The following is a 24,826-nucleotide window of genomic DNA, read 5'->3' on the forward strand; positions in this document are numbered from 1 at the left end:
ATTGAAAAAAAACAAAATAATTTGTTCTACAAGGGTATGAACCTTCGTCTGTTATACGAGAGCACAGAGACCCTTTCTTAGTGTTTGTTGTAGGTGGATATCCAGCATAAGACAGAGTCGGTTGTCGATTGTCAGCAACTTTGGCCATGAAGTAAATTTGTTCCTTACAAACTTTTATTTCTTTTGAGACAAATTGTGCCCAGATGATCATTGCATTGTGATACATGATTTTGTTTATTCCTATGGATTTCTAAAAAACAAGTTTATAAAATTAAATAGAAAACTGTTTCAGACATGTATTCATTCAATTTTTTATGAGCAATATTTGTATTTCAGTCTTTAGTGCAATAGAGCTGATAAAGCTATTTGACTTAAAGGTAATTTTATGTATCGACTGGTTACAGTATACTACTAAAGTAACAATGTACTTTTGGGGAGAGAGAGACCTTACCTTACAGACCTTACAGTTCGTTCGGGTTGCCCAGGTCCCTCAGTGTGAGGCACCTCTAATTCTACCAGAGAGCCAGAGTTGCTAGTACATCTTCGGTATATTTTGCATCTTCCAATCTTGGATGGTCTGGGATGCAGTTTAGATATTTGTCGAGCTTATTCTTAAACACATTCCTCACCGCTCACTCCGTGATTTTTTTGTTTTTTAAAAATTCCCCCTCAGATCGAGCCCTGGACCAACGCAATTTGGAATAGGACCGCTGGCATTATCGATGCCTGGGTGGAGTAGTTGGGGCCTTGATTAAATGTCCCCCTTGGTGTGTTGCTTTTTTTCCTTATTTTTTTTCCTGGTGTAAAATTGTTTTATTTTTTTTTTTTTTTTTTTTTTTGGGCCATCTATTTAATTTCCTACCTTCCTGCCCCTTTGCTCCTTTTCCTGATATTTTTAGTTCCATGATATTTTCTGTTATTCCTTCTAATGTTTCCACCCATGCCTGAATTATCATGTAGCGTTCTCTTCTCTTTTCTAGACTATATAATTTTAAGATTTGCAGTCTTTCCCAGTAGTCAAGGTCCTTAACTTCTTCTATTCTAGCTGTAAAGGACCTTTGTACACTCTCTATTTGTGCAATATCCTTTTGATAGTGTGGGTACCATATCATATTGCAATATTCAAGTGGGACTACGAACATATGTTTTATAAAGCATAATCATGTGTTCAGCTTTTCTTGTTGAAGTGCCGTAACAACATTCCCATTTTTGCTTTACATTTTGGCCAAAAGAATTTGCTATTTGATCATTGCATAACATGTTCCTATTCATCATACACAACCAAGGTTCTTTAAATTGCTTCCTTATTTGTGATTGTCTTCATTATTAGGTCCCCTATATGCATATAGCTTTCCTTCTCGTCTCCATAATTTATTGATTCAAATTTATCAGAGTTAAATACCATCCTATTTTCCTCTGCCCAATCATATCTACTTTGCTAAGGTCTCTTTGTAGAGCGTTCCTATCTTCATCACAAGTAATTTCTCTACTTATTCTTGAGTCATCAGCGAAACTACTCACTACCGAATCCTTAACATTACTTTTACTGTCTATGTCTTTCAATCATAATAACAAACAGTTTATTGCAGCTAACACCGTACCTTGTGGCACACCGGATATTACCTTGGTTTCATCCGATTTCTCATCGTTTGCAATAACTATCTGTTTTTTTCTGTTGTGTAAAAATTCTTTTAACCATCTTCCTACTTTATCTACGATATTGTGTTTTTCTAATTTTCTTTGCTAATATAATTATGGTCTACTTTGTCAAAAGCTTTTGCAAAGTCTAGATAAACCACATCTGTTTCATTTCCGCTTTTCATATTTTTTAATATGTTCTCACGGTGGACTAACAGTTGGGTTTGTGTACTTTTTCCGGGTACAAAACCGTTTGTTGTCCTATATTAAACAAATTATTTTTTATTAAATGTTTCATAATATTTTCTTCATTACCCTTCATACACTTTCATAATGTGTGATGTTAGACTCACAGGCCTATAATTACTTGCCTCTAGTCTTGATCCACTTTTGAAAGTAGGGGTGATATATGCTAATTTGTGCTCATCATAAATCTTGCCTGTATCTACACTTTGTCTAATAATATTGCAAGTGGCTTTGCGATAGAATGAACTACTTTCTTTAACAAAATAGCAGGGACTCCATCAGGCCCTGCAGCAGCTCCATTTTTAATTTCGTTAATTGCCTGCACAATATCAGCTTCATTAATTTCTATGTCAGCTAAATATTCACTATTTTCGTCCCATTACTTCTATATCATTATCTTCATTATCTATTCTAGGGTGAATTCTCTTCTTATATCGTTCTGCCAGTATGTTGCAAATTTCCTTTTTTTCATTCGTTAATCTCCTTCAATCTCAGAGGGCCTATTTCTATTCTTCTTTTATTCATCTTCTTCGCATATGAGTATAATAGTTTGGGGCTTTGTTTTTTGCTTGATATTTACTAGGTTTTTTCTTCCAATGTTCCCGTTTTTCATTTTCTTTTGATTGTATAATCTTTTGTTCTGCATTTTCTATCTTACTTTTTAGCTCTATAACTTTCCATGCATTTTTTTCTTTTGCAAGAGCTTTTTTCCACTTTCTGATTTTCTGGAACAAGATCCTTCTGTCTCTTGGTATGCATGAAAGATGTTTACTTTTCTTCTTCGGTATATATTTATCCACTATTTTCTCTAATATTTTTATTAAATTCCGTATTTACCCTTTAGTTCCCCCCATCGCTTTATGAAAATGTATCCCAAATCTTTGTTTAATTCTTCATTTATTCTGACCATTTTTTTTTATATTTTTACTGTAGAAGTTGTATTTTCCATATCCTTCCCACTTTTTCATTTCTTGCTTATCTCTGTTTTCACTTGCTTTGGAATGAACTGTTAATTCTATGACATTATGGTCTGAAAATACTCACATTATAAACTATTATTTTTTTTCTTAACATAATTCATCTCGGTTCACAAATACTAGGTTTTTTCAATAAAGTATTTTCCTTTTTTCTTGTTGGCAGGTGATTTATTTGTTGAATGTTGTATTCTAGTAGCATATCTAATAGCTTTTCGAATTGCCTCTTATCTTCTGCACTACTATTACTCTTTTTATATGTATAAGTACAACCACAATCTCCTATTCGTTCTTTCCATTCTCGAAAGGAAAGTTGAAGTCACCAGATAGGAGAATAGTCCAGTCCTTGTGATTTCTACATATATCATCCAATTTTTCAATTATTAAGTCAAACTCTTTAGTATTTAGGAAATGGGTTTTTTTCTTTATATATTTAACTAAAAAATGTTTTTTTTTCATTAATTTTTCAGATTCAAATTCTACCGCTATTAGTTCACATTCTGAGTTACTATATTTTTTTCTTCAATATATTTTTTTTTTTTTTTTTTTTTTCCAAAGCTTGTTTTTTTTTTTTTTTTGTCTTTTTTTTCCCCATATAATTGCGGTTCCCCCTTGATTCCTATTTTTTCTATCTGATCTATAAGTTTGGAACCCTTTTATTTGATCATCATTCCCAGTCTCTTGGGAAATACCGGAGGTTTCACTTATATTCATTATATCTATTTTCTTTTCAATTTGGGTTAGTTCCTTCTAAGTACTCTATTTTTCTTTTTTGAGTTACTCGTAACTAAACCCTGCGCATTCCATCACTATGATGGTTTGCGTGTTTTCTCCTTCATTTAATATTGGTAGTAATAAGGATTTTCCCATGTCTCTTTCCTGTTCTGGTATGTTGTTCTTTTTTTCATTTCCAGAAATTCTGACGTTAAAAAATCCAACTTTTCCATAATATTTGATCTTCCTTCATCATAATTATTCATTTTGTGTCTGAATTCTGCATTTTCTCCTTTCCTTTCTGCAATATCCTCTTGCATAATAAATACAGTTATTATCTCTTGAGTAGAATTTTGGAGCTGATGCTTTGAAATTTTTTGCTGACATCTCTGCATATCTCAGGTGGTGGTTTGCTTTTTTCTCTTTTACCTGATATTCTTTGATTTTCTCTCTTTATTTGTTTCTTTCTATTTTGGATTTTATTACTTGGTTGGGGTTTATTTATTTGATTATGATTCATGGCTACAGGGTGCATATATTTGCATTTTTTGTCGAACTTTACTCCTTTTCCTTCTTTTAGGTTTTTGCATATTTGGATGCAGATCTCTGCAATCATCCCCATAGCCATCTAGGTATGCACATTTACCATATATTTCATAGTTGTGACATACCTTAGGATGTTTGTAGTAACTTCTTTCTCCAAATCTGCAATTCCCTCTTTTCAAAAGGTTGCAGATTTGTCTTTCTGTCTATTTTTTCCTCCTTCCCGTCATTGTGTAGATTCTGGGGTAATGAAGGCCTCCCCTTCGGGATTTTTTTTGCTTTTTTTCTGTTTTGTTCCCAATATTCGTAATTTTTTATTTTTCCTTCCCGAGGTTAGGAAAAATGGCTGCCCTTTTAATTTGCCCTCATATGTAGTATCAATGAGTATCTCTGCATCCATACTTTTATCTGTTCTTTGTTTTCCTTATTTTTTTCTGTCATTTCATTTTTGTTTACTTCACTTCTGTTTTCCTCTTCTTTCTTCTTTCTTCTTTTCCCTTCTTCCCTTCTTATTCTTTCATCCTCAACTATTTGTACATTCAATCTTGATTTAATAACATTGTCTATCCATGATAGACATGTTGAACAAAAAATTCTTGTATCTTTTCTCATATCTTGCATTACCTCAGCACACTGTGGATGGGTCGGAATGTTGCATGCAGCACATTTTCTGATTAGGTTTTGTGGATTGACTATGCTATACCAAAACCTTACAAAGTTTGCATGCTTTTGGCATTCCTTTTCCTAATCGCTCAATTAGGATCACAAGATTCACCTTACTCATTTTCTTTGTCGGAATATGTTGGTTTAGTATATTTTCTTTATGAGTCTCTTGACCACTTGGATTTTATTTGGAACTTCTTCAATTATTTTCAAGATGTTTTTCATTAGATTTGTTCCAGTTTGAAGGATTATATCCTTCTAATATATCTATGAATGCTTTTGTATCTTTTTGGTTAGGACTGTTTGCTGATTCATAGATGAGAAATGCAAGTTCCCTTCCTGCTACCTCATCGTATTGCGAATCCGCCAAGCAAGCTTAAATTACGCCATTTCTTTCCCGCAGTTAGAACTTGCTGCCATCTTGTTCTGATTTACAGTATTACACTTGATAAACTAACTTAGAAGACGCTTTATCCTACTATTTTCACAACTAAATCTTATCACCGATAGTTCACGAACACTTCTAGATATTTCTCAAATTCTAGTCGTATGTTAAACTTGTGATATCTGTTGATTAATCTGACTTCACGCTTGGGAACGTCTCACCAAGCAAGGATGGCTTACTACGAGAGAGAGAGCGAGAGAGAGAGAGAGGAGAGAGAGATCGAGAGAGAGAGAGAGAGAGAGAGAGAGAGAGAGAGAGAGAGAGAAAGAGAGAGAGAGAGAGAGAGAGTGGGTGAAGGACTGAAGTGAGAAGGTGAGTCCAGCTGCTTATATTGCTGGACTCACCTTCTCACTTCAGTCGTTCACCCATCTCCGCCCAAGAGGATGTCTGAGGTTTATTCAGACGAAACGTCCAGAAAGAATAGAAAGAATAGAAAAGAAATAGAATTTAATATCAGTTCTATCTGTAATAAACTCTACAGGATATACCCGAAAATTTGACTACCCCAACTGAAATTTTTTACCAATAAAATCCAATTATTTGACCTAATTGAGATATGTCAACCTTCAGTGCATTGCTCACCAGTTTAAGCAACAATGAGAAAGCAATTATTAGAAAAATAGAGAAGAACCTGTATAAAATTAATGCAGCTGAGGCAGCAATCACTTTAATAAAACATGTTTAAAAGAGGGTTTACTTCCAGCATATTATAATTATTATTATTATTATTATTATTATTATAGTTATTATTATTATTATTATTATGTATCATAGAAATTCTCTCATCTTAGTAAAAGTGAGAGAGTTATCCGTATTTGAAAGAGTGAAATGGAAAGATTATTGTAGTATTTCTGTAAAATAATATCACATGGTTTTGTAATTACAGTTATTATAATTATTAATAGTATCATTTGAAAATATTGAATAAACATATACTAAATATACTATAAAAATCTCTCATCTCAGTAGAGAGAGAGAGAGAGAGACACTCCCTCCCTCCCCTACTGTCACATTACTTGATATATTTGACAGCTGTTTGGACCTCAAGTTTTTAGGTACCTGGAGTTCGAAAGAACGACGCCGTGGAGACTGGGATTTCCTTCATTTTTTTTTTTTTTACATAATTTTTTAAATTTATAACTAAAATCTTACTAATTTCACTATAGTATTTTCCTTTAATGAATTGATTGCTCTTTACATAATATTAATATTTGACAAATTAGTAAATCATTTATTTATCATTACAGAAAACATAACATCCTCTAAAGTGAGAGAGAGAGGAGAGAGAGAGAGAGAGAGAGAGAGAAGAGAGAGAGAGATGAGAGAGAGAAGAGAGAGAGAGAGAGAGAGGAGGAAGAGAGAATTAGTGTTATTATGTGATATTTTTAATCTTATTAAAAGTTACAGTATTGATCAATATTAATATTTTAAAAAATTAGTAAATAATTTTTTTTTTTTGTATCATAAAAATTGTAAAAAAAATTTTTTTCATGAAAAAATAACTCAAAATACACTAATTAGTCCCCCCCCCAATTTTATTTATGGTCAGAAAAAAAAGCTTTGCGAAATAGGCGATTTTTTCCAGCAAAAAAAAAAAAATAATGGGTAAGAATAAGGTCCCAGAAAGAAAAGGCAAATCTGCGAATATGGAGAACGCGAATAGGGGGACCCACGGTATTTTTTGTTTTTTCCCCTGAGGATGCTTACTTTAAGAGTTGTTATGAACGGTGCTATTCAGACCATGGTCTCAGATTGTTTTTTATTTCAGATTCTTCCAAACGGAGGGAATTGCCGTCGGATCCTAATTAGGATTGAGTATTGCACATAGAACATCTTGGAAATGGAAATGGAAGCTGAAGAATCATCGTCATTGCTGCTACTTAAAGAAGAGTAGGATCTGGAGGAGAGTCCAACTGAAAATGCAGATGACAACTCTTCGTTTGCAGACCCCTTCTTAGAAGTCAAGGCAACCAGAATTTTTTACTATGTTTTGATGTGAACTGTTCTTCCCAATCTATTATCAAGTGTGAAAAGGACAGCTCTCCAAGCTGTGATGATGAGAGTGGAAAGGAAAAGATCTGTATTGGAGAAGAAAATAGACATTTGGGTAGAAGCAACACAGCAAATAAGCGATTCACTTGTACTGAATGCCAAAGGACGTTTTCAAGAATTGACGTGCTGAAATCCCACATGAGACTTGTTGATTTTAATGAAATTATAACCAGGTTACAACACAGCAGAACTCCAAACTCAGACCATTAAGTCTATGCCCAACCCCTGACCGACTATCGAGACTGAGTAATCAGAAAAATTTTCCCCCACGACGATCACGTAGTGAAAGTCTACACAGAGTACCGCTTTCGACAGTAGCAAATATACCCACAACTTAGTGTGATTGTTTCTAGCCATAATAACAGTACTAACCAATTACTAGTACCTAGGTATTCTAGGAATGGCAAAAAGGCAGGCCTCCGTAATAACACAGGCTACACTCTTTTGTGGTATTGTAGAAAAGGGTCATCCAGAAAAGAATAAATTAGAATCGTACTCGGTGTCGCAGTGGCTAGCCGACACTGAAAGCCGAATTTCATCCCGTGGAATTACCGATGAGCGCAAGAAAATAGATGAAGCTTTAGTCTACGTTAGTTCAGATCAGGGAGACGCTAGTCGAACCCTACATTCATTCTGGTTCAAGGAAATCAAAACTTTTACAGAATTTAAGAAAGTGTGTTTTGAAATTTGGGAGCCTATCACAGATCCATGGTACAACCTCAGTAAGTTTTTACACCAGAAGTATGATGGTAATAGTATAGAAACCTCCATACTGATGAGAGATGCTATCCATAAACTTAACTAATGATTTAAAGAGAACAGGAGTAATTATTGGCAATTGCAATGATTTTACTGGTGATGTAGCAGATTTAGTGAGTTTAAGAGAGGTATTAAACTACATAGTCTATGGTATAGTATATGACGCTATTGGGGAGGAAGAGAAAAGTTTTTTTAAGAAACAAGAACCTGATCCCAAGAGTGATAGTCTCGTAGCTTTAAAGTTCATGGAAAGGGAATTGCAAAAAAGCGAACTGAATCTAACAAAGGAATTTACAGGTTTTGTAAATAATGGAAACACAGGTAGAAATAGGAATAGTTTTCAGAAAAGGACAGATAATGTTCCAGGCAGATCTAGAAATTTCAACCATAGACAACAAGGGGAACAAGATCCTAGGAATAATCATAAGAACAGTAATGGTAGATTTTTTCAAGCAAACAGAAATGGTAGATATAGGCCTCAACAGCCCAGGGGAAATCCAAACAATGGTAATCAGACTCAAAGTTCAAACGGGCCAACCCATAGTCAGAGTCCAGGAGATAATAAAACAAAACAAAAATATAGACAGAACAAAATTGTGCCAATTGTGGTTATTCCAACCATGCAACTCAATATTGTAAGGCGACCAAGATATTGTTCCAATTGTAATAGAACAGGTCACCTAACACAGAAATGTTGGTTTAATAATACGTAATCTTACAAAACAATAATGCTCACATAAGTACACCCCAAAATAATAATCAGACACAGCGACAATTACAGAAAGGGGTAGTACTAAAGAAAGTCTCCTTACCAATTAAGAATGACAATGAAATAGTCATTGTAGGTAATGAAGGTTAATTATCTTTCAAAGTTTTTACCAAGGTTGTCAGAAGTCACTCAGACCATTAAGAAATTCTGGAAAAGAAAAATGTTGAAATGCAGTGGACTCTTCTCATGATGAAGCATTCTCCAAGATTAAGAGACTAATTGTGGAAGCTCCTTGCTTGAAATATTTTGACAGTAATTGTAATGTGTCTTTACGGTGTGATGCTTCAATGTCAGGATTAGGTGCTGTCCTCCTAATGCAAAACGGTCACCCAGTGGCCTATGCTTCCAAATCGTTAATAACTGAAACAGAACAGCGATATGCTCAAATAGAAAAAGAGATGTTAGCCATTGTTTTGCAGCGTTACATTTTGATCAATATCTTTATGACAAAGATGTTATTGAAGAAACTGATCACAAAACCTTTGGAAAGAAAGTATTTTTAAGAAAACCATTATTCAAAATGTCCTAAAGAGGATACAAAGCATGTTATTGCAATTGCAGAAGTTTAATTTGAGTGTTAAGTATAAACCAGCTAGTAAAATGTATATAGCAGATACATTGAGTAGAGATTTCTTGTCGAATACATTTTCAGGTGCTGATAAATCTGATGTAATTGTATTATTTGAAGAGGTTAGTAAAGTAAATATGACAGAACATGTTGCTGTGACAAATGAAAGACTTTAGGATCGTAGACAAAAGACCATAAGTGATGTTGCATTGCAAACATTAAAAAGAAACAATTCTAAAAGGTTGGCCACTCATTGTCAAGAGGTTCCTGAAATTTAGGAATGAACTTACTGTTGATAATGATATAATTTTTAGAGGTAATTGCATTGTTGTCCCATCATGTTTTAAGGTTCTTACATGCTGAAACAAATTCATTATGCTCACTATGGGATTATAGTTACTGTTAGGTATGGTAGAGATATATTGTTCTGGCCTGGCATGGGTGCAGATATAAAGAATTATGTTTCTTCTTGTGTAGCGTAATAAGTATGGTAGTAAACAAACCAAGGAATCCTTACATTCACATGATTTTCCTTCTAGGCCTTGGTCTGAAATTTGAATGGATATTTTTAGTGTTGGCAATTGTGGACTATTTGATTTTGGTAGATTATTATTCATCATATTTTGAGATAAATTCATTGAAAAATATGTTAGCGTCAAATGTTGTAAGCAAGGTAAGGAGTCATTTTTCATGCTATGGTATACCCGACATTGTAGTAAGTGACTGTGGCTCACAATTTACATGTAAAATCATCCCCTTACCACCACTAGTCAAATGGCAAAGCTGAAAATGCAGTAAAAATAATGAAACAGTTGTTCACAAAATCAAAGGAGGATGGCCATGATCCTTTATTAGCACTTCTTGAATGGAGAAATACTCCAAATTAAAACCAGGTGATGTCATCCGTGTAGAAACAGTTCAAGGAAAAAAGGAATGGAAGAAAGGTAAGGTAATAAAAAAGGTTTCAAAAAGGAAATACAAAATAGAAGTAGAAGGCAAAGTATATTTTAGAAATCGCAAATTTCTGAGAAAGACATCAGAGACAGTAACTGATAATTATATTGATTCTGATATTGAAATTGAAACTGATGTAAATACGAATGATGTTGCAGATAAATCTTCTATACTTCCTCAGGCTGATAACTTAGAAGAATCGCAAAGAACCAGAAGTGGTCGTGTTGTAAGAAAACCTCAATATCTTCAGGATTATTTGTGATAAATTGAAGAGCCAATTAGTATGTAGGATTAGATGTATGTTGCAGGGGACCATTTATGTAGAAGAAAGTTCTTCCAATTTTGTTGAGAAATGTAAAAGAGGGAGATGTAACAATATGGTGAATGTTTGTAAATGAGGGGATTAGGCAATATGAGTGTTGTGAACTAGATTTTGTAAGTAATCAGTGTACGAATATTGTTGGGTACGCTGTCTAAGTTTGTGAATGATATCTGTTGTTTATGTTTTGGGTAAGTCACATGACCGGAGAGGGCTTCCAATTCTCCCCCGATATCCACATGTTGGCTCGTCATGCTGTATAACTATTTTGGTAACTTGTTTTATAAACTAATGTTTAATAACCCTCAGCTTATCAATGAGAACCCTGTAACAAAGTTGCCTTTTGAAGGAAAATAGGGTAGACAGTATTTTCAGTAAAGGATAGTGAAATATGCCAGGAAGATTTTACCTATCATCCAAACAAGAATTAATGGTAAACAATGCTCAATACTTCTAGATACAGGCAGTACAGTAAATATTATAGATAAACAAACATTAATAGAACATTTAGGCTTTGCAGATTCAGAAATACAAGGTCCTGATAGAACTAGAAGAGGAATAGCAGGAAAACATTAATGCTTTGGGTAATGTCACACTGGCGACATAGAGATGTTAGACAAAAACTTTTAAGGAAGTTGTTTGTAGTATTAGAATGAAAGATTTATTTTATCCTACTCAAGCTCTGTTTTCATATAAAGCTATGAGGAAGAGGTAGAATAATGTTAGATTGTCGAGAAAATAAAATAAATTTGCAATGCAGAAATAGAGAAAATGTTTGTTTTCAGCTAGAAGAAGGAAAGTCTTGCATAATCTGATCAATTTATCTGAGACGACTCTTCTAGAGAAGCGAACTCCAAGAAATAAGATGGAGAATAATGCTAGCCCTGGTAGCACAGATTTAGTGGATAATAGTGAAATAAGTAGTAGAGATAACAGTTTTGAAGAAATGTCCTTAGCCAGGAATAATTCTATGATAGATTGTGCACAAATAAATACATTAACAATGCAAGCCTTGATAGTCAGAGCTCTGAACCAAGTGTAGAATCTGAACAAATAATGCCTCTGCAAAAACATCATTGTAGCTGAACCTATTATTACATGTGAACAATTTATGAAGATGAATCACAGATTGATTATGAGTATTCAATAGAGAATAACATTGATTGTACATATCTCATAATGAATGAAAGTAAGGAAGAAAAATATATCAATGAAGTCCTGTGATGGGAAAAAAATAAACAAGACTGAATTGGAATTCAACAATACTATTGGATGAAAGTTCAGATGAAACGGATGTCTGTTATTTCTTAGAGATACACGATGAGGAAGAAATATGTTTAGTTAGTAGTGCAGATGACCATACTGTCAGATTTGTGCTTAACAGAGAAGTAGTTTTGTACTCGCAATGCCTAACCAAGGTTTGTCTTAGAGCTAAAACAGATGAGGACTTGCATGAAACAGATGTAATGCTAACTAATGAAGACTTACCTGACTTTGTTAGGATGGACAATTCCCTAGTACATGAATGGTAATAATTGCGAGACGTACGTCCAGAATTACTCAGACAAGACTATTAATAAGGTCTGGTATAGAATTTTGTACAGGAATTGTAGTGAATAATCCTTTACTAACACTAGGTGAAAAGGCATTCTTCTCTTGCACAGAACAAAGTAAATTTTTAGATAAAGAAGTAAATAAAACAGACTTTCCTCAGAATAGAAATAAATTACTACAAATATTGGAGAGGTATAGAGATGTCATTGCCTTAGAAGGAGATAAGTTTAGGAAAAACAGATACTTTGCAGCATAAGATTTTGTAATACAAGATGGAACGAAGCCATTCTATATACCTAACATAAGTGGGCAACAAGTCAAAGACCGATTGTAGATCAGTTAATTGACGAAATGAAGAATGATGGAGTAGTAGTCCCTTCTAAATCACCATATAATTCACCTCTCTTGTTTGTCCCAAAGAAGATGGCAGTTGGAGAATGGTAATGGATTAGCGGAAATTAAATTCATACACCATCCCAGATAGAATGCAATGCCTGTCATAAATGATATGTTAGCTCAATTAGTTGGAGCAAAAAATATTTACGTCATTAGACTTGCTCAGTGGATATTGGCATGGTACCCTTAGATGAAGAGTTCAAGCCTTTGATAGCTCTTAGTACTCATAAGGAACATTTACAGTTGGAGTGATGCCCTTGGTCTTACATCAGCCCCATTAACCTTTACTCGATTGATGCTCCAGATCTTGGGGGATATAGAGGATGTTTCAGTGTATCTAGATGAGGTAGTCATTTCTAGTAAGGGCTTGGATAGTCACTTTAAGACATTAGAAATGGTGTTAAAAAGACTGAAGAGCGCAGGATTAAAGATAAAATTAAGAAATGTCATTCATGATGAGATCATTAGAGTTTTTAGGACATGTCATCAGTGAAGATGGACTGCGTATGCAGGAAGGTAGGTAAATAAGGGCAACATTTTAGCATATCCAGCTTCTAGTAACTTGAAAGCCTTGAGAAGATTCTTAGGAATGGTAGGTTTTATTACCGGACTCTAAGGCCTTTTTAGTTTGAGTTTGTAACATTTCCCCTCTTAGGACATGAGAGTTTCGAGTACACTTTTTTTATATTAGGTTCATGAAGACGCCTTAGAACACTTCCAAAGGCGCCTTTTGTGGCAAAGGCGCCGTTCCTACCGGCCGTTACTCGAAAGGTTCATACTCAAAACACCGTTTGTGTGCCGCCATCTTGGAAATATGGCGCCGTGAAGCTTTGTGCCAGGGCTGGTTAGAGGAGCCTTTGAGGTGGGAAAGGCAACTTTGGGAATGACAAGTAAGAAGAGGATGTCTCCTACCTCTTGTATACGTCATGAACGCCATATACAGTTTTATTTTGCAAGTTACACTAATTGCTTTGTGATAGTGTGATTTTCCTCTGCAGACGTTAGATTTAAAGTTATTGGATGTGTATTATTTAAATTATTTCAGATATACAATCTCTATTCCTATAGTATTATATCTGATTGTTTTGATCTTTAGTTATGTATATCATATATATGTTCCTGTATAAATCATGCTATAAAAAACAATATATTTTTTAAGTCTTAATAAATCTCAATACAGAAAATATATCATTCTATGTACTATATGCAAAGGTGAAAATATGTATGGAATTTCCCTGCCTCATCACTTATTCTTCAGGTACTCATAAGGCACACTAACATAGGTTAGGTGGTCTGAGATAAGTGCAGTACTACATACAGTGACTCACATATGAAATAAATGCCACCTAGATACAAATAAGTATGAAATAAATGAATTTGATGTTCATATTACCTAGCATACAAATATGTTGTATCACTGAATGACCCTTAATAATAGCAATATCAGAACTGATGTTCATATTATCATAGGCAGGTGTTAGCTCCTGTACTTTATAATAGCACAAAGGTTTCTAAGGTATTTTATGTTATTGATTCCTGTAATACAAATTTATGTGGTCAAGATTGAATGCAGCAAGTAGGTATATCTGGCTGGAATAGATAAAGGTACTAGAGTAATAAGGTTGCTAATGCGAGTGCAGAAAAGCTACTAGATAATTACTTGGTAGATTCTCGTAAGCCTATTACTGGTGGTGTTTGGCTAAGATTCATCTAAAAGGTATGCTACCCCAAAGTTTATGAAAGCACGCACAGTTCCTTGTTATTACAAGAAAATGATTGAAAGATGCCTTAGATAAGCAAGTAGCGATGAACTGATGGAACCCAAATCGCATAGTGAATGGGCAGTTCCTATTGTAGCTGTATTGAAAGAAAATAAGGTTGAAATAAGGATTTGTGGAGATTTTGAAGTTTTGAATAAACAAATTCATTGTGACAGGTACTCTTACCATAGATAGAGGAATTGTCATCTGTTGTTGGTAAGGGAAAGTTTTTATCCAGAATTGATTAAAGAATGCTTTATCTTCAAATACCTGTTATGAGAAAAGTCAAGAGTACTTAGTAATTATACTCATAAAGGATTATTTGTATAAACGCTTACCTTTTCGCTTGTCCTCATCTCCTGGTATTTTCCAAAACGTCTATTTCCCAACTGTTGGCAAATGTATGTAGGAGGGTGTAGCTGCTTATTTAGATTATATTATTGTAAGTGGTGCTACCAAAAAGGAGCATGATCACTGATTAAGAAATAGTTTTGGAACTTTTGCAAGCACATAATGTACAAATATATAAGGCTAATACTATTTTGGAGGCTGAATCTATTGAATATTTAGGATACCACATCTCGGGTAAAGGAGTCAAGCCATCTTCAAAGGGACTGAAAGCTATTTTAGATTACCCATGTCCTACTACTGTTGAAGAAGTTCAATCTTTTTTTAGGGATGATTACTTACTATTGCAAGGTTGTAAAGAATTTTCTTCTAAACTAACTCCCTTGTATGATTTGTTGAAGAAAAAATGTAAAACTTAGATGGACTTCAGACAGCAGAAGGCGTTGAAGGCATTAAGAGAGATTTGCAGAGTCCCAAGTGCTGACTAGTTCTGATGGGGATAGTCCTTTAATCATTGAAGTGGATGCGTCTCCTGTAGGTGTGGGGTGTGCTTTGTTACAAAAGGTTGGTGACCAGGAAAAAACAATTTATTTTGCAAGTAAAAAACTATATAAAGCAGAAAGGAATTACTCTCAGTTAGATAAAGTAGGATTAACTCTTATTTTTGCTGTGAAACGTTTTAGATATTTTTTGCTTGGCAGGAATTTTGTTGCTAGAACTAATCATAAACCATTACTGGGACTTTTTGGAAGAGGGAAACAGATTCCATGTAATGCTAATTTTCTAGAATACAAAGATGGGCTGTGTTGTTATCTCAGTAAGATTACGAATTAGTTCACAACCTGGAAGGAAAAATGTAAATGCCTATGCCTTAAGTAGATTGCCACTTCATGATGATTTTCATTCTGGTACACCAGCAGAGTATGTTAAATTGGTTGACTTTCTTGATTTTGATGCCATCTCTTCTCAGGCCATTAAACATTTCACCAATAAGGATGCTGTATTGTCTCAGTGGAAAAATTGTTTGAAACTGGGATGGTCAAAGGAACATGATATGTCACTTCTGGAATATGCCTCTGTAAAAGATGATTTATCTCTCCATAATGATGTAATATTGTATAGAAATAGAGTTTTGATTCCCGTTGAGTTAAGATGTAAGGTTTTGAACCATTTGCATTGTGGGCATAATGGTATAAATGCTATGAAAGCCGAGGCAAGAAATTGGGGTATGGGTGGCCAAAGATAGACCAGGACATAGGAGAAGTCACAAAGAATTGTAGCATTTGTTTTAAGAATTTTACGAATCCTCGAGCTCCTACATTGTCTTGGCCTATTGTTGGTAAACCATGGTCTCGAGCTGCATAGATTATGTAGGACTGATTGATGGTAAATATTTTTTTTATAATTGTAGATTCTCATAGTAAATTTTTGGATATTCAGTTTTCTAGTTCCACTACGTCTGCTGTTACCATTGGTCATTTGAGGAAGACATTCTGTAATTTTGGTATACCTGATATCACTGTATCGGATAATGCTCCAAAGGGTTTTGTCTCAAGAGATGGAGGAGTTCTTGCGTAAAAATAGTATCGAGCATGTAACACCAGCTCCTTATCATCCATCCTCCAATGGGCTGGCTGAAAGGGCTGTGAGAACATTCCAGGAGGGCCTGGGAAAATGTAAGGGAGATATTCAGACAAGAATTGGTAGATTTTTGTATAATTATAGGAGGACTGTGAATTCTTCCACTAGTAAGGCCCCAGCAGAAATAATGTTCAATAGGAATTTCAAAGGTACTGTTGAATCAGTTAAACTGAAAGACAATCTTTTAAGGAAATGAAGGATGAAATTTTCCTGGAGGAGGTAAATTGTATAAAGTCAATGATCCAGTGTTTGTTCGTAATTTTGGGAAAGGTTCACCATCGGTGGAAGGAAAGATTGGGGAAGTACTTGGTTTGAGAAATTATAAGGTGGAAGTACAGAGTTTTTGGTAATATTAGTTGGACAAGACATGCAGATCAGATTATGCATCGACCGGCCAAATTTCCCTTTCCGTCATTTCGTCGCTTATTTAGATAAAAATTTCCTCCATTTTTTTTTCATTTCGTCGTTTTTCATCATTATAATACGATTTCCTACCCTTGGGGTATGGTGGCGGGTATTGGTGCCCTAGCAGGGACTTGCTCAGCCAAAGGGTATAGGTTGTAGTACAAGTACCCAGTACTACCCATGACACGTGCCCCTGGCAGCTAAACGTACGGGTGGGAGCGGGTGGGGCTAAGTATATGGGGAATGGGGTCAAATGGAAAGGTCAAAATCCCCCCAACTCTTTCCCTGGGTATGTTAGGTTATGTTAAGCCGAGGGCTACCCTATGACCTCACAGGGCATTTAAGGAGGGGGTTATGGCTTATTTTGGGGAAGGGGGGTCTAATGGCAAGGGCTAATCCCCCCTACCCCCAAACTCCCCCACCCCTCTTTCTGGCCACATAAGCGAACGGAATCCTAGGTAACGTTAGGTCAATATGAGGTTCATCTATAGGTCGTATTCCCTAGGGGTATCCTAGGCTAGACTGAGTTACATTTCAGCCTATATTGGCCTGGAGGTTACTCTAACCTTAATACTGGCCTACAGTGATGTCTCCTGTTTCATAAATGAGATTTAAAAACAAATTCGTTTCGGCGTTCAATACCCTATAGTATTCGTGGTCAATTGATCCACAACTAGCGCTGGCCTACACCCACCGGGATGAAACGGTTAATTCTGACGATAGTATAAAAAAAGAGTAGTCCAAGACAGACATAAGTCACTTTTACCATCTGCCGTATCTCATATTTCTGGTCAATTTATTTACGCTTTATAATAACTGCCCACCTCGTGCCACCCCTCAATGTGAAACCTGGGTCAAAAGGCAAATTTGGAATGGTACTGCCTAGCCCGCTCATGAATGGCCTAGTCCAAAAAGAATGTCAGTGGACAAACTACTATGAGATTCAGGGCCTCTGTAACTGTTTTTTCACAATAACTTTTTATCTATGCATTTCATAAATATAACGCTTATTCAGAATACACATTATATCTACATATAAATTTTGACTGTATTCTGCATTACGTAGGTTGAATAAATTTGGTACTTATAATGTAAAATTGACTTTTTTTGAAGACGGGCCAACTTACTGAGAGAAAAGGTTTCGAACGCACTCGTTACATAACTTATGACAGTATTTCTTCCCTCTTTCTTGATGGATGATTGGCTATACGTAACGAAGGCTAGACCTCTGGCAACAATGACATACAAATTTAGATATAAACAAAGCAGTACACCTTTATGAACTCTGAAACCTCTCCACTGATAATTGTCATAATGAACAAACCAACAAAATATGTTAATAAATACAAAAACTCTTTGATTATTAGTCTAACTGCCAAAATAAGTGTCCTAAGACATTACAGTCTACTTTTATGGTCACAATCGGATGACAAGATGTAGGGAATAGTTTCGTAATTTTCAAAAACATAGTAGACAAGCTTGATTTGATAACTGCTATACCAATGTCAAGCAATTTTTATTTATTGGCTATCTACCTATTTACTGAGAAAAAATAACCTGTACTGTATTTTGGCTTTAAACCTTCACTAATAATTATCGTCAGAATGATGACTTCATGAGGCTTCACCCACTTTGGCCTCATTATAATTCAGGATCACACTGAAGGCTACCATGGGCATTGTTGGATTAGAAATTTAACTTCTGGCTATAAAAAAAACTCATTTCCTGTAGTTGTAAGAAGTGCTAAATGATCCTCAAGGATCCCAGCAGGTGGCCTAAGCATTTAATTCATGTATTAATCTGCTATTACAACTGTTGTGGCACTACTGCTACAGTAGTATTACTACGCTAGCACAGATACCCCACCCACATATATGTATCGTTCTGCCATTCATAAAGTCTTTACATCCAACACGGTCGTACGGCCTAAAGAAGAAGAAAAAAAATTATATCGGATGATCCGTTGGTCTGCTGGAGATTTTAGCACATATAAGCTTGTATTTACTTTGGATAAAATTCTTATTTTAACAAAAATAGTTATAGTATAAAGACTGTTTACATACAATATCTCTCTTTCTCTCTCTCTTGGTGGCATAGTGAATAGTTAATGGAAATGTTCAAAATCCTGAATGACGTTACAAGTATTATAATCGTTACGCTAAATGCAAATCAGACCATAAACATTGGATTTAAACTAGAAGCTGAATAATTACCTATTCAGGCTATAGTAAGTATGGCCACGGGCTTTCTCTTGACTGTATAAAGTTGCAAGTCATAAGACAAATGCAGTTTTGCAACCATGGGGACAATTCCAAATCCTGTTAGCCATTCTTGACTGTTATGGGTTTCAGAGCCGATGGAACAAGGTGAAAGAGTTTCTGTCTGGTGCATGATGGGCGGGGCAACATTTCGTAAAACGGTGTTTACCTTGCTTACGTAATGAAGGTTTTTCGACTCTTGGCTCGTAATCATTGGCCATGGCGTCGGCTACATAATCTTTACTTGTAAAAATAAACTATCGGGTTTTAGGTTATTGATAATGCTAACAAAATTTGTGTGTGGTTGTAAAATAAACATGTCAACTTTCAGTTACATCCGATGCTTTGATAAGGAACAAAGTCCAAAAAACCATGTTACAGAGGCCCTGAATCTCAAAATAGTCATACGTGTACTTTCTTATTTGTTTCGTGCTAATATTTTGGGTATGTTCATTTATAAAGATATTTTGGGTAGTTCATCCCCCATAAAACATTATATGCAAAAGGAAAATTGTGTTATGTTTACAGGTTTTACTGGATATCTTAATGGGTATATATCCCACAACTTTTACAAATTGAAACGAAAGAAATGTGGAAAATATTTCATGATTTTCCTGATTTTGAAATTGTTAAAGTTTTTTTTTTCTTTGTGATATCCAAGCCTCCTAATTATGGGTTTTATTACTGTCATCCTGATTTCAGTTTGTTCATTTGATGACTGCAAAGTGTAACTGTGATAAAAATGTTATTTCATTTTTATGATACTTCCTACTGCAACATTTACCTTAGAGAATACAGCAGAATCCACGGTAGGATTTGGGCCAAATGCTGGGAACTGTAAAGTCATTCAGCGCTGTAAGGGAAATTGACACTAGGAGTTTTGGAAGGTGTAACAGGAGGAAAACCTCAAAGCAGTTGAAGAAGAAGCACTATGTAACAATTGTTGGAGAAGGTGGAAAGTCAGGTGGAAGAAAGAGAAATGAACAGAATGTGTTTAGTTTAGTTTTCCTTTGGGACTGAAGAATGACAAAACATGGCCAAGCAGTTTATATACCATACTATTTACTTAAGTCTTGAATGTCAAGTGTAAAGTATAAGTCGACTTAGGTTAGGAACCGTGAAATTGCTGTTAGGTTTGAGATATCTATTATTTTTGGCTTTTAATGACATTTTCTGGACCAATTTTAAGAACCCATTCCACAGGAACTTTTGACAAATCAATCTCATGACTCGACCCTCATGAGTTGAGGCCTTTTTTGCTTCAACTCTGCTACTTCTTAATGGCAGGAAATAACAATAGTTGTAGACATTCTGAAACAATGAAGAAGGAGCAGGAGGACCAGTGGAAGGACCCCCCATCCCACCGGAGTGGGACGGGCCCTGAGAAGTTCCCGAGGGAGACTTCTTAGGAGGGGAGGCGGCAGCTTTCTTCTTCTGCGCTGGGTAGCCTTGGAAGTCGAAGGGGAAGAGGCGGCTGAAGACGACGACAAAGAAGACGATGAAGACGACGACACCTTTCTCCTCTCCTCTTCTTCTTCGTCGCAGCTTCCTCAGGACAGACGTAAATCTGCCATCCAGGGCGGAGCCGGGGCTGCTGTTGCCGAAGCAACAGGGCCCGGACGCACCTGCCCGGACAGACAACTCTGGGGCAGCAGCACCCACGAATAGGAACAACATCAGCAGGCGTGGACGTCTCGGGAGCGGCAGTCATGGCAGGAACGGCAGGAACAGACAGCACAGCAACGGCAGGTACCGCAGGCAGCATCGGTCGCACAGGAGGTGGGGAGAACCAGCGACATCCTGGCACCGCGGCAGGTCCAGGTGCGAACTCTTGGGGCAGCAGAGTCTGGTCGTGGCAGCACGGCAAAACCCTGGTGGCGGCTGCACACCCCCCCTCGGTACGGCGATCGGGCCCTGCACAGCGGATGTAGGAGAAACAGAAACCTCGTGGGGCGAGTACACAAGTGAAGAGGGGCGGCGTACCCTGGAGTCAACAAGGTGGCTCAATGTTGTAGTTACGGCTCCATGGGTAACCGCAACAGACCCCGCCAGATGAAGGAGCAGCACCTGGACACTGGGCACGCCCTGCAGACCCAAAGACGCCCACCACTGACCAAGCTCATCCCTTGTGGCAGCAGCACCTGTGGAAGCAAACAGTCGGGTTGTTGGGGGGGGGGGGGGGGGGGGTCCGCTCGCACAGGGGGGAGGGGAGCCCCAGCCCAAACGAACGGAAGACCCAGAATACAGTTGAACGTCAGGGTACCTAGCGCCCTCCTCCACGCTCGACACATTGGGCGAGGAGAAGGACCCGATACCCCCCTGCGAAGGGGAAGGTGCCATACGCGGGAGTTGCGCGGGGGGCAGGAAAGAAGACGAAGTGTCCGTCACCAGAGGAGTTGCGGGAGAGCTTTCCGACGACTCCTTGGCAGGCTTTCGCTTCTTCCTGCCCTCATACAAGCCCCACTGCACCTCTGACCAATCCACACAGACTACACAAGGCTCGGCGCGAGAGCACTCCCGCCCTCGGCACCGAGCACACAAAACATGAGGATCAATTTCAGGGAAACTGCAGAATTTCCCGCATTTATGCCCCTCAACCTCAGGGCACACTCGACAGGGGACAGGAGGGCGTGGAGATTCCATTGATCCTTATTACTATTCACAAAATCACAATATAAAGAAATTGAATAACTGTACTTACAATTTCGTTCATACAACACAAACAGAAAGAGAAAAACACAATTATTCATAAAGCAAACGACGATGAAGCGGGCAGAGAGCGATGACGAGCACGTCTACACACCAGCAGGCCGAAAGCAAAAGTGGTTCTTCACCTCCCAGTCGCGCGGCGCGCGCACTTGCGTCGGACCAGTTAACTACCGAACCCCCCCCCCCTTGTTCGAAAGTTTACGACCTATCCAGCTGCCGCTAGTAATCTTCCTATTGTAAAAGGACCGAAAGGTTTGTATCCGTGTCGGTACAAAGTACCGTTTCTGTGAATTCTTGTGTCTTTTGAGATTGTTTGGTAAATGAATGCTTTCTCTCATGCATGAGTTTTCATGTGTCTTGTTAGATTACTTGAGTCAGAAAAACTTTTTGGACATACAGAACAAGTATATGGTTTCTCTCCTGTATGAGTTCTCATGTGTGTTTTGAGAGCACTTTAAACAAAAAGTTTTTTAACATACATAGTAAGTAAATGGTTTCTCTCCCTTATAAGTTTTCATGTGATATTTTAATCTCCAGTATGAGTTTTCATGTGATTTTTAAACAAGATAATCGAGTAAAATTTATTTGACATACAGAGCAAGTATATGGTTTCTCACCTGTATGAATTCTCATGTGACACTTGAGAGTACTTGAACCAGAAAAACTTTTTTGACATACAGAGCAAGTAAATGGTTTCTCTCCCGTATGAGTTCTCTTGTGATATATGAGAGCACTTGAATAAGGAAAATTTCTTTGACATAAAGAGCAAGTATATGGTTTCTCTCCCGTATGAATTATTCTCATGTCTTTTGAGAGTGCTTGAATCAAAAAAAAATTTTTCGACATATAGAGCAAGTATAAGGTTTCTCTCCTGTATGAGTTCTCATGTGTGCTTTGAGACCAGATGATTGAGAATAACTTTCTTGACATACAGCACATGTATATGGTTTCTCTCCTGTATGAGTTCTCATGTGTTTTTTGAGAGTACTTGAATCAGAATAACTTTTTTGACATACAGAGCAAGTATATGGTTTCTCTTCTGTATGAGTTCTCATGTGACGTTTGAGAGTACCTGATTGAGAAAAACTTTTTTGACATACAGAGCAAGTATGTGCTTTCTCTCCTGTATGAGTTCTCATGTGGGATTTCAGCTTGTCAATTCTTGAAAACGTCCTTTGGGATCAGCACAAGTTAATCGCTTCCCTGCTGCCTTGCTTCTATCAAAAGTCTATTTTCTCTCCAATACAGATCTTTTCCTTTCCAACTCTCATCATCACAGCTTGGAGAGCTGTTCTTTTCACACTTAACTTTAGATTGGGAGGAACAGTTCACATAAAAATCACCATAGTCAAAAAATTCCGGTTCCGCCTTGACTTCTACGAAGGGGTCTGCAAATGAAGAGTTGTCATCTGCATTTTCAGTTGGACCCTCCTCCAGATCCTCCTTCTCTTCTTTGATTAGCAGCAATGATGATGATTCTTCAGCTTCCATTTCCAGAATGTTCTATGTGCAATACTCACTCCTAGTTAGGACCCGACGGCAATTCCCTCCGTTTGGAAGAATCTGAAATAAAACAAACAATCTGAGACCAACAAGATCTGAACAGCACTGTTCATAACAACTCTTAAAGTAAGCATCCTCAGGGAAAACAAAAACACAATGCAAAGATCCTCTGGACATAATTTGTCTCTAAATAAATAAAAGGTTGTAAGCAACAATTTTAGTCAGGCCAAAGTTGTTGACAATTCAACAACTGACTCTGACTTAAGCCAGATATCCACTTATGACAAACATCAGGAAAGGGTCTCTGTCGTAATTTGGGGACTGCCTGTGTTTTATACGAAGGTTCATACCCTTGTAGGAACAAATTATTTTGATTTTTCAATTATGATGACAAGAGAGCTAAGCCTAAACAGTTAGAAAGTTCCTAACCTCAAGAGTTAATTTGAAACCATACATGAATGACATTACTCATAAAACATACAAATAATCTTTTGAATACTTACAGCAAAATAAAAATGACGACAGTCCTCACAAGTTCCCAACAAGACCAAGGAATGGAGTTCCTTTTTGATAATTTTGTATCGTAACTTTAATTCCAAGAACCTCTCACTCACCAAGTCTGCAGTTGGTGCTTTGCAAATTATCTGGAAGAAAGAGAAAGTGATTATTATGAATACACAGGAAGTGTATTGGGGTTACATTAGTGCACAGGTATATTAATGTTTTTATAACTATACGTAGTTACCAGCTGCCTGACATCATTCAGTTTATACCAATTCTGGACCGAATCTGATTCTCGTTTCATGGTCCAATTTCTTTTTTTATTTTCTACTGATATAGTCAGAATGCATTGAACCTCCAAAATTGGCTTATATTAATAAATTACTTTCCACATATACGTAGTATAGAGTATACTGTAGGCTAGGCTAAACTTGTATTTTTCTTATTCATATGATATACCATACTATACACTAGTCTGATTCTTGTTAATATTATTCAAGTTTTCTTTGCACTGAATAACAGAGAGCATTGGCTGAAATTAATCATTACTATATGGTATATATATAAAGTTTAAACTGTATAGTGTAGGCTAGGCTACTCTATATGTAAAGATGGTACTGATTATCCTAGTGTAGGCTAGGCTATATTCCAGATATGATTTTTCCAGCAAACGATGGGATTTTGGAACCGAACCCCATCGTAAGTAGAATTGTAATTTGTGAACATTTCTCTATGTAAAATGCTGCGAATAAGCAAACTTTCCACTAATAATGGGTGCATAAGGTCCAAAGAAAATCCACAAATGGACAAGTCATTGAATAGAGGAGGTCGACTGTAAGCACAATGACGGCCAAAAGCGAAGCTACACACTGCAGGACTTCCCACCTGTTTGTTAGGTAGTTAAGTAACACACCATCTTCTTAGGAACAAAAACCGCGAGTGGTTTCGGAAAGCCAGACCCTAAGCAACCCGATTTCCAATTCCAGCCAATCGTCGACCGGGACAGGTTCCTCCTGCATAGGGTAAACAATCATGGACGATCCATCGTCGCCACGCTGGCCAGGCCTTATTCACTCGATATTTAATTGGTGAAACAAGAATACAATT

General features: G+C 36.7%; 1 protein-coding gene across 1 annotated transcript; it reads right to left on the reverse strand.

Moving 5' to 3' along the window:
- Positions 1 to 22,049: 22,049 nt before the first annotated feature.
- LOC135204629 (zinc finger protein 271-like) lies at positions 22,050 to 23,206 on the reverse strand. Its single transcript, XM_064234778.1, has 4 exons — positions 22,981 to 23,206; positions 22,648 to 22,787; positions 22,333 to 22,448; positions 22,050 to 22,167 (listed from the first exon to the last, which is right to left on the reverse strand). The coding sequence occupies exons 1-4, from the start codon at positions 23,204 to 23,206 to the stop codon at positions 22,050 to 22,052; spliced, it is 600 nt and encodes a 199-aa protein (XP_064090848.1).
- Positions 23,207 to 24,826: the final 1,620 nt, after the last annotated feature.

Source organism: Macrobrachium nipponense, chromosome 47, assembly GCF_015104395.2.
Source record: "Macrobrachium nipponense isolate FS-2020 chromosome 47, ASM1510439v2, whole genome shotgun sequence".
Lineage (NCBI taxonomy): Eukaryota > Metazoa > Arthropoda > Malacostraca > Decapoda > Palaemonidae > Macrobrachium > Macrobrachium nipponense.

Bases quoted from the DNA above. Each gene is read 5' to 3' on its own strand.
- LOC135204629 (XM_064234778.1), bottom strand. From the start codon at position 23,206: ATGGAAGCTGAAGAATCATCATCATTGCTGCTAATCAAAGAAGAGAAG. The intron at 22,788-22,980 runs GTTGGAAAGGAA...TTTCTCAATCAG, and splicing joins TCCAAGCTGTGATGATGAGA to GTACTCTCAAACGTCACATG. The intron at 22,168-22,332 runs GTGAGAAACCAT...TTTTGTTTAAAG, and splicing joins TCACATGAGAATTCATACAG to TGCTCTCAAAACACACATGA.